Genomic DNA, 14,011 nt, shown 5'->3' on the forward strand with positions numbered 1-14,011 from the left:
TACGGAGACATACTTGGAGTAGGATCCATACTAGCATTTATCTGAACTAGCGAAACACAAGATCCTTGTTTTCACATCGCGCATGCATCGTATGTGTATCCATAAATACACTTGGATAGAGTGTACCTCAATCATCGCTAGAACTGGACAGTGGCGATTTAGATTCGGCTGTGGCTGGGATTTGCTGAGTACGTCTCTTACAATCGTACTTATAACTCTTGAAGAGAAGGAGATAAAAAACCAAACATATCATCCAGGGAAGACATGTGAGGATGATCATAGCTCTACTCAAGGCCTCGGCGTTCCTATGCCGGATGTCTAGTGACATCTCAGCAACAGGAACTGACATATGCTGATAATTGAATACTCGTTCAGCAATGATACCAACCATTGGTGGACCAAACAATGCTCCACAAGAACCCTCCAAGGCGGTGAGCCAAGCGATGATGCTGGCCCTGCTATGTGAATCAACGAGCTCGACTAGAATAGGACGATTGGTGGCTACGGCAGGCCATGCTGCTACTAGTCCGAAAATAACAAGGAGAGCAGCATAACTACCGTATGAAGAGGGAGAACGTGGAACAACGAAGAATGCTATAGCAAGAGTAGGGATACCAGCTGCGACGCTGCACACGGCAACGAAGGGGCGACCAAAATATCTCCACCGTCGTGTCGCCCAATCTCCTAGATTCCCACCTAAGACACTGCCGAGGATAGCTGCACCCATATATAGGACAATCAAGCTTCCCGCTGATCGATCAGAAAAGCCAATATATTGTAGCCACAAGGTGGTGAATGTAAAAGCTCCCCATGGTATAGTGCCAAAACAACCCTGGAGTACGATAACTACAAAGGACCGAACCTGAAAATCGGAGAAGAATCGACCGACCTAACCACTAGGGACTAGTTCTTACCTCCCGGAGGTAATAGAAAAGCTTCCGGTACTCTTCCGTGAGACTATCAAACCACGTTTGTGAGGGATATACAACCGGGTCTACTTTTATTCCTTCGTGCATGTCCGCAGCACCCCTAGGCGGTTCTTCAAATGTTCTTAGCAGCGCAACGACTAAGAAGGCACTCGTAGCACCAGTAAGTAAGAAAGTTAGCCGCCAGCCCATGAACCCTGGTACGATGGTGATGCCACTCAACCAGGTCCCAAATAAACTCGCGAAGATCTGTCCAAAAGAAGTGAATGACTGTATTAATCCAAAAGTCGATCCCCGGTTCTTTGAAAGGGATACATCAGCAACAATGGACTGTGATACCGGTATAATCGATGCCAGAGCAATCCCATTGAGACAACGTATGACGAATAAAACCCAGAATCCGCTGGCTGCCGAGGTTAGAGCGGTGAATATAGCCCAACCCCCCACTGCAGTCGTGAGAACAAGCCGCCTTGACATGGAGTCAGAGACAGCGCCCCATAGTGGAGCGGCAGATGCCTGCCAGAAGGCTTGACCCATGGCTAGATATCCCAACGAACTGGGAGATAGCCCAAGATCCATTTCCATAGCACGGTAGCATGAGGGTAGTAGAAGCATATCTGTACCCTCGATAGCGCATACCACATAGAGCAAGCGTCTGACATCTTCCCATCGAGTCTCGAATTCTTGGTCTGTCAGTGTTGAGCGGGTGAGCCCAGGTTCACAGGTCATGAGTGGGACTTTCTCTTCTTCGTGCAGACTTGGCACCGCCTTGCCACTGGGAGTACGTTGAATCATGAATCACGTGAAGCTACGTGGAGCGCTTCCCATACTTCCACATGAGGCCAATTAACAACACAGAGACTGAGACAATGATAGAAAAGACATTGTACAATGGGTACCGGCAATCACAACCGATCTACCACCAAATAATGTAGATTAATAATACAACGACATCGAGAATGAGATATCGGTACACAAGTAGCCCATCTTTCTGACACCTTGTCTAATACTCCAAGAGCTAATAATATTTGAGGATAGCTTCGGCACCATATTAGGTAACCTACAATTGTAGCCAGCTACATCAGATCCAATACATACTGACTCTAGAGATCGTCAAGACAAATCTTCACCGCAGCAGGTGCGTTAGAGTCTGTACGGAGCTTCTTCCCCTTATGATGGTGACCGTGCCCCGATGCGTTTCGCCTGGTTGATCCATCCGTTCGCACACTCTCTAGTAGAGACACTGACGGTGTTATACTGGACTGAGGCTGGAGGAGTGACTGCCCGGTGAGGGTGTTCGATTGTTGCATCTGGAATGGGCTAGAGGCAACATTAGCAGCTGCGTGTTGCTGTATCTCTTCCATTGAGTGAGCATAGGAGCAATGCTCCCCATAGCCACATTTACCCTCCATAAAATGCTTGCATAATTCAGTTTTATATCTCCTTGGAGCGGGAGGCTGAATAGATATTTGCTGGATACCCATCATTCCCATCCCCGCTGCAACTGGTGGTCCCATCGATGGGCCATTGCTGCCTGATTGGTTGTTAGCTCCATTATGACCAAGTCCAAGCCGATGTTGCAGTTCTCTAATACGACGATCAGTTTCGTCCTCTTCTGAGCTACTGCCGCTACTGTCGCTCCACGAAGAAGAAGAAGCGTCTGATGAATAGGACCGAGACCTACTATGATGATGACGTTTCTTCTCGAACCGTCGCTTCTCGGCTAGCCTTATATCATTTGCACTGACAGCACCTTTAGGCAGATCCCCTCCCGCACCAGCAAGTACCCCAGATACACCGCCTCCATAATATGCCATCTCATCGGGCCCGTGGGCATAATTGCAATAGGCGCCCTTCTGACATAACCCTTGTTGGAAGGCCTGACACATTCGTGTTTTATAATACGGATTATTAGCTGGGACACTTCCCATGGTCATAGATAAGCCACCTCCATCCATTATGCCGCCACCACCTGCTGTACTACTGAGGGTGACACTATCACCCACCCGAGCCGTTGGCATAACAGTGCCTGTATGAAGACCACCTATCAGGCCTCCACTAGGTCTACCACCGCCCGCTACGTTGGGACGAAGTTCCTGCGGACCATGAGCGTAGCTACAAGCCTGCCCACGAGGACAAGATCCAGATTGGAAAAGCGGGCACAATCGAGTCTTGTAGAAGGTACCATGTCCGGGAGGGACTGGAGCAGTCGGAGGTACGTAACCAGGGAAGCCTCGAGGCGACGTGACGCCGCCGCCGCCATCCATGGGTTGACCATCCCTCGAGCGGGAAACACTAGCAGGGCTCGATGATTTGCTTCTACGCCGAGAATGCGACGCAGAGCGTGATCGGTGGTGATGATGATGATGTCGGTGCTTTTTGTGTCGATCCTTCCTTCTTAAAGCCACAGCAGGTCCCTGGGAAGGCGCGGGCTCGATCTCGCTCTCATCGATGTTCGCATCATCGATCACGGGATCTGGATCGCCAGGCTTCTTGTACAACAGCTCCTTCGCCCAGTCCTTGCGCACAGCATACACCAAACTCTGCTCCACAAATTTCTGGAGTGTTTCGAGCTTTTGCTTCCGGGGATTCGCAGGAGATCTTAATCCCTCGTTGGTTGAGAATCGATCCCACAGGGTTTGCCACTGTGGATCGTTAGCATCCATCCCAAGTTTGATCAGTCGATACAGAAACCCGAAGGATTTCCAATCGATGGTCCGTCGTACCAGATGATCGGAACTGCCTTCTCCAACTATATTAGACGAAGATGAGATAGTCGTCCCACCCTGCAACACAGAGGTGGAAGACCCAGGAAGTAACTGTAAAATTCAAGTTCTACATTAGCTGCATGGGCAACCTACCTTCTGGCGTTGGGGGCCGAAGCTCGTAGGCCGAAATAGATTAGTCAAGCTATCCAAGTCCGAAGCGTCCTTCACACCATACTCAGAGGCCACGAAGTTGGCAGCAGGGACCTCAGTTTCACCATACTGAGAATACTAGCGGATGATCAAGTCATGTCACAGTAGCCCAACGTTAAACACCTGTGGTTTGGCCGCTATACCGTCTATATGTGATACATACAAGATCCAGACCGTGTGAGGAAGGATACATCCCGAAAGCCGAACCTATTGATGTATTGAGCTAATTGCATTCATAACCCAATAGGTACTTGTAAACGCCTTTGCTGACTTTCCTGGGACGTGGCCTGAATCTCCTAGCCGATGCGGGTACCCGTGTTAAAATCTCTTTGAGGAGCAGATCAACTGAGTATAAGGGGCAGTTAGCAGCAGTAGAATGATGGTATGGTGCTAACCCAAATCCTCAGCCTGGCCAGTAGTATCTTCTACAAGTGATGGCGCCGGTGGCATTAAGCTATCTTTCTCGCTCAGTGATGATCCATCATTGGCGCCGGACGGATCACCTGGTGGAGCCTGATATAAGGGAAAAGGCTGGATGAAAAGGCCTGATCCCGTCAGTGTTGGTCAACTCACCGCCGTCCGGGGCACTGTCGCACCGTTCAGAGTTGCTTTAGCTTGCGCAGCAATGCCAGCAGCCAGTGTCGAAGCTGTGTCAGCACTAGACCCTACTGCAGCTCCTGAAGTTGTTGAATGGCATGCATAAGACAAACTCAGCATAAGGTTGTCTTACCCATACTCATAACGACTATATCAGAGCTATCTCGTGTTGAAACGTTCGGATCCGCCATCTGTATCTTCTTCACATTCGCAACCTATTTGGCATACTAAGTGATTGCTGTGTGATTATTAGAAGACCCTCACTCTGCTCTGTGGTTGGCTTATACACTTGGCCGTGGTATTCTGGACATTCACCTCGAAGACTCCAACGCCAAGAAGTCGGAGAATTGATCCGACTGTCTCCCCAGAAAGGACATCCCTACCAGCATATTCTCCCATGACTTCACGCATTCTTGGCCAACTCACCGCGGGAGACGAGCCGCCTTGGAAGAGTTTATGCTAGTGAAGTGGAAATTAGTGATGGCCCGATCGATATCAGCACCGAATGGCAGAGAGAACTCACTACTTCCAAGCGGGAGTATCTAAACCCACGCAAGGTCTTGAAATACATACCAGACAGTGCACTTTCACTGGTATGAAAAGTAGAAATCGCTGTTATGTTATTACTGACGTAAGAGCTTGAATCGCGGCATCTGTTTCCCTAGGACCCATCGAAAGATACTTCTTATAGTCATCCAATGCTCGTGAATTATGCCTGATATAGAATAATGGCGCATGTTCTCGAGAGTCTCAAGGAATACACCAAGCGCCTAGGATTGATATACCCTGCGCCTAGGAACCCTTTCATATCGAACTACTTCTGAATCTGCTTGTCGAGCCAACGTGATAGAACACTCTTCCCAGTGGTATGTAACACAAAAAACTCTCGATCAGCCTCATCGGCGTACTCCTTGCAGGCGGGTATCTACAAAACTTTCTGACCACATCTAGAATGCTGAACAAAATTTTCCAGCCAAGCTTTCCTGACGCTTGAAGTGAGCATGACTGATAAGAGCTTTGGACACTCTCATGAAGACTCGTCACGCCCGATGATTGCAACTTACGTTTGATGCCTCACGAATTGTAATAGCTAGTACGGTCATGAAATCCTCCTTTAGCGAAGCGTCTGGAATGTCCTGGAATAGCCCATATCAGCCTCGATACGAGTGTTGATATTACCTTATACAGTTTAAGTACGGGACTGTTAGCAGCATTAGTAAGAGAAATATTAACGTCGGTAGGATTCCGAGTATTCGAGGGAGCTCTGCGAAGCAAAGACAAGGTGGTTATTAAGCAAGCCACGAGGTAGACAGTACAACGATCAAGGGGTGATGATACAACACGAGTTACACTATACACGTAACCGTTACTCACCGAATCCATTCCTCCAGTGAATCAATCATTCTATTAACCCGCTCAACCAAGACGCTATTCACCATAGGACAGCCATGGACCAACTCTTTACGATGCGAGTCCGAGGAGAGATGACCTGAATGACATCGTCCTATAAATATAGTAAAAAGTGATGAACATGACGAGGTAGAGCTGAGCTGTGAGTAATGACAATTAAACTGAGCCGGGCTCATAAAGATTCACACCACTCATCTTGGCCTATGATACTCTGATTACCATCCTTGACAATGAGATCCAGGAATCGCAGAACACCGGCTCTCAGTTCGGAATCGCTTCTTCCTCCAGTTGAAAGCGTTACTGTTTTAGCGTTATCGCCAGTTGGACGAGCCCCCAAGAGCAACTGCCCAACTCTTCCCATAGCAGGGCTGCATAACCATGATCTACCTTGTGCGAAATCACCTGGTTCATGGGATGCCTTCACAGAGTCCTTCAGTACATTACCTCCGATGATCTTAGCAAACCCTAGCTCGATCATCGCTGATGCCGCCCGCCTCGTGTTCGGGTCTATCTCTGGAAGGCTATGGAAGCGAGAGGGATCCAAAACTTGCCTGAAGATCAACAACCAGTAGATCCCGCAGGAACCAAATCAGGGAGAGAATGATCAGAGTAATGTATCAATTTTTCAGGTTCAAAGAGAACGATTGAACTAACCATTCCCCCTAGTAACCTAATAAATACTACGGTTCAAGTATTACCCTCGAACCATCGCAGCCATGCACTCCACCGCCGCTGTCTCAAACTCGTCTGTGAAGCATGGTGCCTTATTTTGTAAAGTATCAGCTAGCTGTTCACGAGCCTCGTCAGATGTCACAAGCTCCAGCACAGCACTGAAAGGACCATGCCCTATATCCGCTCTACTCAGGACCCTTACCGTGTAAAGTTTGGTGCGAACATTTCTTTGAGAATCTTCGCTGACTGCTTCCGATGAGCTTCCTTTTCGTCAACTGAAGCCTCGTTATCCAGAGCCTATGGGATATTAGAGCACACTAAAATGATAGAGAGGCTCATTGTACTTTCAACGAGTTCAAGGAGTTCTGGTGCACTCTCCAGAAAGTCTTCAGAAACGTTGAAGTGGGAGCGACCATATAATTGGGGGGAACACCTCTTACAGACACTAAGAATCGCCTCAATCACTAATACTACGCCAAACAAGAAGAAATGGTAGCAGTGAGGAAGCGTATGGAGGCAGTGATATCACTGCGATTGTAGTGCAAAAGGCTACTTGAACGAAGGAGTTACACTTGTCCGGGTGGAGCGACGGCCCTTACGACTAATCTCCTCAATCATCTCTGGACTCATCTTCATCACCTTAGACATGGCCTTCTTGTCATATCTTCGAAGCTTGCTTGTGTTCTTTATCACCTGAAATATAACCAATAAGGGAATTCTCATTACTCATGTATTCCAGAACATGCCTGGTATTGACCGCTCCTGATCTCGTTCTCCTTCTTCCTTTCCGCCTTCTCCACTCGTTTCTTATTGGCAATAGCTCTCTTCTCCTTCGCAATGGCTTTCAATTCTACTTCACGACCTTTAACCAGGGATAGATCGCGCTCGCGAATTTTCCGGGCATCAAACTTGCTCACGCCGGGTTTAGCAGGAGTACGATAGTCTCTTTTGCTCGCTTTTATTTTGATAGACCTGGAGAGATGCTATACGAAGCTGATACGGTGACTGAGGCGGTGTTTCTACTCAAGACTCCAATGTTGAAATAGAACTTCATTGTCGAGTCCCAGGGATCGCTATAACTGTGCCATTGAATATCCATTGAAATTTTCAAATGACTAGCCTTCACGGTGTTATACAGATAAGACAGCGCTGCCCGCAAGTTCCAATACTACTTTCTTCCGGGAAGTTGCTTCCATGGTCTCCCACTGACACACAGCCGAGACGGATTCTGAGCCTTGGGAGGTCTAACTTTGGTCATAGCTGATATGGACAATACACTATACAAGTTAGTAGGTCACATCGCCCCTAATACGCCTTCACGGGCTCAGCGTAAAACTCTATGACAGAGCCATGCATAGAATATCATAGACTATTGAGTGTTTAGTACATACTCTGGAAGGACATCCCCACCGCAATGGAACGTAGATCCACCACCCCGAAACGAGACGTTGCCGTGATTAAGCGAATCCCTCAGAAGTTCGAAATTTAGAACCGCGCTCGCCACGAAATTATGTGCTCTGACTGTGAGAGTCTCACATTGAGGACAAGTCTGGAAGAAGTCATGATACACAGTCACTTGCTTATCTTACCATCTTGCTGTCGCTCTGGTATTTTATCAATTCCAGCAAGAAGTGCAGTTTATCCAGGTACACTTGCGTCGTAGAGGCGTTTGAGTCTTGAGGCTGTTTGGTTGGAGATTGGCAACATGAAGGTTCCGGCCCTATACACGCTATTGAGGCTCTCGAGGATGCTTTGACAGTGAGATCACTCAGAAGCCATGCCTCACAGACTGGTATCAAAAATGAATCGTCTGAGACATGATGATCAGTACTTGCGGGATAGATTAACGAGCTAGAAGCTTCGTGACGAGTCAATGTTTCGTTGAAGGCTGAGGTTCCGGCTACCAATGGGAAAAGGTGCTGCTGGCGTGCTAAGTCTTATTGATATATCAAAGTCTACTGCTATTCAAGAAGATCAATGCTTGAAAATCCTGGTGAGCATATTGAAAGCGTGAAAGCTTAACGGGAGAGAGCTCACGAGAGTTGGCGTCTCAGAGCACGGTGAACACCCACGAACACGGGGATATCAATCTCGCGGGGATGAAAACCTTGGGAGAGGTATACAAATGTCAGTTATTTCGAATATACGAGAAAGTAGAATTTCCCAATCAGGTGAGTTGAGGAGTTGGAACTGCGGGAAAGGTTGTACACAGTATACGCCTGTCCACCTCAACCCTATTTCGAAGCTCTGATCTCCAATGCTGTGTTCTCAACAGAGTCTTCGATCACGTGTGACCAATACAGAGAAACGTTTTCTTCAGCGACGGTTTTTTCAGCTTCAGCGACTGCTTGAAGCTGTTCGTCCGACTGTTTGCCACGGTATAAGCAGATCCTCACGAATTTGCTACGCTCCGTCGCCTGTTGGGTATTTTCGAGGTTTGTGGGTGATAACGACACAACCTGAAACTAAACGGCCGCTGGTCGGACCTGAGGAGTTGTTTGCTTCTCACCCTGACTTGCGCGCACCAGAGGTATGGTGCCATAATGCAGAACAGTCTTGGACAATCTTTACTCGGGGAGTTATTCATATATTGCAAGAAACTATTGAAAGGAATGCTACATCCAAAGCAAGAACGAGAACTCGTCGCCGATATAGTTCTATCATTCTAAATACAAACCTCATTTGAGTTTCTGAGCGAGATCCACGGCGGGGCTTCGCAGGCTGTGAATCACAACCAGCCGAGAAGCATTGAATATCTGTGGCACAGCATGCTCAATATTATCACGATGTCTTCGCTTCACTGCGATCAGTGTTGTGTTCAATTCGGTTTTTTTCAATGATTCTTGTCATTCAGGTCGATGGGGGTATTTCTCTCCTGCCAACGGGTGTACATGGGTGTTCCTGAGTAGACGATCATTCAAATGACTGAGAAGCGTGTCGGCCCCACCAATGAAGCTCCCGCTGCTCAGGGGAATCTGCTTGCCAACCAATTCTCACTAAATACACCGCACGAAGGAGCCGGACATGAGCACCGTCTGGCTATGTTGAATAGGGGTGAGACTGAGTCATTCAAGCTATCTTGCTCAACATATGTCTAGCGCGGATCAGGATAGTTGGATGAAAATACTTTGCTCTCAGGCGGCGCCAACCGTCGGAGGCGCACATTGTTGCAGGAGGCTATGGACAGCATCACATCTTGTTTCCGATTTGCATTTACTTGTGGATCGTCATCGAGTCCGCAAATGGGAAGTAGTAGGATGGCACACCCTGCATGTGGGCGTGACGGAACTCCAGGTCGCCTGTCGGCTGATCAAGGCGAATCCAGCCTGACAACTGGTCAGCGAGCACGAGCGGGAACTGCGTCCTCGACGGAGGGAAATTTGAACACTAATACGGATACTAGAGTGGATAGTTATCCAGCGACAATCTCGTCTGCATCCATTCTTGGGAAAGGGATACCGAACCAGAAAGGAAGAATATTGCGTAGTCGTCGTTTCAATCGCATCTATGATATGCCGAGAGATGCTGCTGTGTTAGGAACAGGTAGACTCGCATGTATGAGATATATCCCCACCTCCTTGATTGCATTGCTCAGGTCTTTCGGGATCCGTTAAAGTAGCAAGGCGGAGGTCAGATGGTCAGAAGGTAGCCGTGAAAGTGTTGAGTACTCGTGGTCTACCTACCGATAAAGTTGACGAGATCGTGACAGAAGTGAAGATTTATTTGCGGCTCGATCATCCAAATATTTGTCGACTGCTCGAGGTAGGTTCTCCGCACTTTATTGGCACCAGCTTGATGCTCAGGTTTACGATGAAAGTGCAGTCAGTGGGAATGTTTACTTGGTGATGGAGTTATGCAGTGGACGAGAACTGTACGACAGATTGGCAATGCGCAAGCGCTTCTCAGAACGTGATGCGAGTGAAGTGGTAGGACAATGGGATATGTCACGGATCTCTTGGTGATTGCATTCGTTCATCGTTGCAGTTGGACTTGGATAGGTTCGACAAATGGTACTTGCGGTTAACTACTGTCATAACCAGAATATTTGTCATCGTGATTTAAAACTTGAGAACTTCGTCTACGCTGATATGAGCGAGAAGTCACGCTTGAAGCTGATCGATTTTGGCTTGTCCAAGATTTTCTCAAGAGGTGTTCCTATGACCGCGATCACAGGTGAGTTCATTCCCGTGGATCCTATATCAGTGAGTTGACTCCTTACCTTTCAAAATTATGCGAATGCGATGATATAACACATAGAGAATAAATGTTGCTGTTCGCTCTGATATGTCGATCTGTACGCCACTTGAGCCATCACTCTCTCTAGGAACGGTATACTATGTTGCGCCAGAGGTGATGACCGGCAAGTATGATTATTCTTGTGATATGTGGTCCATCGGAGTCATGACATATATGTTACTAGCCGGAGTCCCTCCATTCGATGGTGATACAGACAAGGAGATTCTAAGGAAGATCGCGAAGGGAACGTGAGTGGCTCGACGGCTGGGACATCATTGATGGTTCGTTGTGCATCGTAGGTATTCTTTCTCTGGTCCATCCTGGGATTTCATCTCTGCTTCTGCGCGGGATTTTATTACAAAACTCCTGAAGAAGGATCCTTCTGATCGTCTTTCAGCGAGCAGGGCTCTGAACCACCCCTGGCTCTTGCGATATGGGAATGAGGATGGAGCATGGACAACATCAGGTACGTCTCATGTCCCGCACCGCACAAGATAAACTGTGTGCGAAGCAGCCCCGTTTCAAGGTACACTAGATCCAAGTGTAACGTGCCCTGCTGTGGTGAAATCTATGCGTGACTTCGCCCAGTCCAACGTCTTAAAGCGAGCTGCCATTGGACTCATGGCTTACTCGACAACATACAATACGGATTTGGAAGCTATTGCAAAGGAGTTTCAGGTATGACAGCTTTCAGGATTATTGGACCCAGAGTTGAACGCACTCTGCACGTTCGATGATTCCCTACGGCCTTTTCAGTAATGCTTCCGCACAGGCGCTCGATGTTCGTGCAACGGGGACTATTTCTGTGCAAGATTTAATGGCGGTACTTCAGCATCATTTGAACGTGGATCAGAGCGAAGCTAGATTCATATCTGAGAGAATCGATGCTGGACAAGGTGGCGAAGTAGTTTTGAATCATGTCTGGGACTCTCTAGGAGTCTGGGAAATCGCAGATTCACTATTCTGAGTTCCTGGCCGCGGCAATGTCTGCGCGCATGGTGATTCACGAGAAGCAGATAAGGGAGATGTTTGCAAGAATGGATACTGATGCCACTGGGAAGATTACTGCTGATAATCTACGCGAAGTACGTAGATCTATGCCTCGTGGGCCTCCTAAGGATCAGCAGCTCAGGTTACGCCAGTCAATTGCAGGTACTTGGCGAATCTTACGACGGTACTCCTGTGGAGGAGATAATTGCTGAGTGTGACAGAAATGGCGACGGGTCACTCGATTGGTAGGACCAGACCTGTGGTTTAATATGTTTCTCCTCACATATCTAGGCACGAGTTCGAGGCCGTACTGCTTGATCGTGTGACACATAATGATCAGACAGTCAAGGTCACTAGACCTCCTGGTGGAGAATCGGGACCCGTTGATGGAGGATATGATCCTCTCTGGGAAAAGATTACAGGCCAGAAGACATCGCCACCTAGCACGTCGCGAGATTCCACCGTTGAAGCTAGAACTCGTAGCGAAGGGGCTGATCATGTCTCAGTGGAGGAGAGCAACACGCGGCAATCGCGGTGGGTAGATGTTTGACCATACAGCGCTCCAACGCATGTTTTCACCTCGTAGTTTCGATTGGGAGCAACTAGCTGAACTTGGTCGGAAGCTTGTGTTCGATCGTACTCCTAACGAAGTCCCACCCAAGCGGCGGGTGCACTCTGTGACATGAGGTACATCAGACACATCAGGCAATTTATATTTCCAAGGTCAGGTACACAGCTGCACTACGAGAACCGTGCGACAGATCAAACTGTGTGTTATTACTTCTCTCTCTGATCATTATGGGTTGTTTGATAGCATCGAGTATTCCTCTCGATGATTTCGATGTTGAGGGCCTCAGCCTGAAGCCCGAATTTGTTCTGTTTTTCCAAGAACAACTGTCTTGCTTCGTGTTTATATATCGACGTTCAATGCGAAATTGGTCTATGGGAGTTCCGTTAGAGGAAACTTTGACTCTTAGAATAGATTGAACTCGGAATGGTCTCATCGGTGCTCGCTGCAAGGGAGAACGAATCGCGTGATGCTCAGTGCTCCAAGCACTCAGCTTCTATCAGCTTGTCAGAACTTGTCTCGGACAGATCTACCCCTGTAGAGCGAATCTCTGGCAGTGATACGATTGTTGGATCAAGTAGCCGATTTCTTTCTGGTAAATCAATGCGATATGGCATTGCGCATCATAAAGAAATACAGAAAGACCACCAACAGGTGATGGGACATGAGAATTTAGAGCGAGATAAGATGACCACCATCGGTTCCGATGCATCGTTTCACACGTTCTTACCATGCACCACAAACGTCCCTTAGCACTGGTTCGCCAACTCTGTTCCACGCAAACTGCATCACTTGCTTCTGGCCATGTGTCGTCAATTTCTAGTCCTTTTTAGTTTCGTAGTTCTAAATTCGTTTTTTTAGTTAACCCACCAAAACCAGATACGGACAACGACTTGAAGTCATTGAGCTGGTTTGGCGAGTATATCTTAGCCATCATCTGTGAAAATGGGCCTTCCTGAACCAGACACCAGTAGACAGCGTATTGGTGAGAGGTGTGGCGGCTGGCGCCATGATCGATCTTTGGATAGCTTCGCGATCTTGGGCTGCCACCGACAACTCCGTTCAAACTCATCGTAAGCATGAATGCCTTCTCGTTCACGATGATGATCCTGTTCGTCATTGGTGTCACTTTTGCCGCTCCTAAGATTAACCCTCCTACGACCCCTGCTACGACCCCTGCTACGACCCCTGCTACGACCCCTGCTCCTACGGCGGTTAATCCGACCGATGACTCCGTCATCATCGAGCCCGTGGATCCTGCAGAGCGACACTGCGCCGACTGCGTATTCTGTAAGGGATTGCCCGCGGGGGGTTTTTTCACCCACTTCGAATGTCTCAATAACTTGTTCGAGTGCGGCACTTCTTGTGATAGCTGTTGCGAGGGTTTCTAGAACCTCATCAAAGCCAACTCCTGTACTAACTTCTTTTTTCTGTACTACCGTTGCTGGTTAATGGCCACCCATCGTGCATCGGCCAAAAAGGATGATGACGATCTATGCTTATATTGATGACCTGTCTCTTTCGAATTTTCTCTTTCTTGAGTTGTCAATAACAATAGGTACGACAGTCCAACACGATGGTGTACTTCAAACACGCCATCTCGGATAAGTTAATTATCCATCCTCATCTATACCAGACCATATGGGCCGTTCTACTGGACTTATTGATCCTAGCGAAAACCCCGAGAGGGTGTC

At 48.0% G+C, this 14,011-nt stretch overlaps 6 protein-coding genes across 6 annotated transcripts; 2 read left to right on the forward strand and 4 right to left on the reverse strand.

The window, feature by feature from the left end:
• Positions 1-127: 127 nt before the first annotated feature.
• Pmar_PMAR022916 (membrane associated transporter, putative) lies at positions 128-1,655 on the reverse strand (the record flags this gene model as incomplete). The annotated part of the gene is made up of 2 exons (XM_002782284.1): positions 128-862; positions 915-1,655. The coding sequence occupies 2 exons, from the start codon at positions 1,653-1,655 to the stop codon at positions 128-130; spliced, it is 1,476 nt and encodes a 491-aa protein (XP_002782330.1).
• Positions 1,656-2,029: 374 nt separating this feature from the next.
• On the reverse strand, positions 2,030-2,841 carry Pmar_PMAR022917 (conserved hypothetical protein; the record flags this gene model as incomplete). The annotated part of the gene is made up of 2 exons (XM_002782285.1): positions 2,030-2,383; positions 2,741-2,841. Coding segments are annotated over 2 exons (455 nt in total), but the record flags the coding sequence as incomplete, so codon positions are not given.
• A 91-nt stretch (positions 2,842-2,932) lies between these two features.
• On the reverse strand, positions 2,933-3,193 carry Pmar_PMAR022918 (hypothetical protein; the record flags this gene model as incomplete). The annotated part of the gene is made up of 1 exon (XM_002782286.1): positions 2,933-3,193. A coding segment is annotated over one exon (261 nt), but the record flags the coding sequence as incomplete, so codon positions are not given.
• A 1,215-nt stretch (positions 3,194-4,408) lies between these two features.
• On the reverse strand, positions 4,409-6,939 carry Pmar_PMAR022919 (hypothetical protein; the record flags this gene model as incomplete). Its single annotated transcript, XM_002782287.1, has 13 exons — positions 4,409-4,521; positions 4,575-4,656; positions 4,706-4,820; positions 4,868-4,983; positions 5,069-5,156; positions 5,260-5,366; positions 5,506-5,577; positions 5,621-5,705; positions 5,816-5,930; positions 6,254-6,402; positions 6,550-6,681; positions 6,726-6,820; positions 6,868-6,939. 13 exons carry the CDS (start codon positions 6,937-6,939, stop codon positions 4,409-4,411), a joined length of 1,341 nt encoding a protein of 446 aa, XP_002782333.1.
• Positions 6,940-9,430: 2,491 nt separating this feature from the next.
• On the forward strand, positions 9,431-12,641 carry Pmar_PMAR022920 (calcium-dependent protein kinase, putative). Its single transcript, XM_002782288.1, has 15 exons — positions 9,431-9,577; positions 9,662-9,772; positions 9,818-10,066; positions 10,119-10,285; positions 10,327-10,449; positions 10,522-10,696; positions 10,848-11,007; positions 11,059-11,225; positions 11,286-11,437; positions 11,532-11,663; positions 11,713-11,844; positions 11,912-11,994; positions 12,041-12,283; positions 12,336-12,436; positions 12,478-12,641. Exons 1-14 carry the CDS (start codon positions 9,445-9,447, stop codon positions 12,433-12,435), a joined length of 2,127 nt encoding a protein of 708 aa, XP_002782334.1. The 5' UTR covers positions 9,431-9,444; the 3' UTR covers position 12,436; positions 12,478-12,641.
• Positions 12,642-13,417: 776 nt separating this feature from the next.
• Pmar_PMAR022921 (hypothetical protein) lies at positions 13,418-13,708 on the forward strand (the record flags this gene model as incomplete). Its single annotated transcript, XM_002782289.1, has 1 exon — positions 13,418-13,708. One exon carries the CDS (start codon positions 13,418-13,420, stop codon positions 13,706-13,708), a length of 291 nt encoding a protein of 96 aa, XP_002782335.1.
• Between the last annotated feature and the right edge of the window lie 303 nt (positions 13,709-14,011).

The sequence above is a fragment of the Perkinsus marinus genome (assembly GCF_000006405.1).
Source record: "Perkinsus marinus ATCC 50983 genomic scaffold scf_1104296939842, whole genome shotgun sequence".
NCBI classification, from domain to species: domain Eukaryota; phylum Perkinsozoa; order Perkinsida; family Perkinsidae; genus Perkinsus; species Perkinsus marinus.

Coding starts and splice junctions, on each gene's coding strand:
- Pmar_PMAR022920 (XM_002782288.1), top strand. CDS start 9,445: ATGACTGAGAAGCGTGTCGGCCCCACCAATGAAGCTCCCGCTGCTCAG. Junction 9,773..9,817: donor ATCGAGTCCGCAAATGGGAA/GTAGTAGGATGG, acceptor ACGGAACTCCAG/GTCGCCTGTCGGCTGATCAA. Junction 10,286..10,326: donor ATATTTGTCGACTGCTCGAG/GTAGGTTCTCCG, acceptor CTTGATGCTCAG/GTTTACGATGAAAGTGCAGT.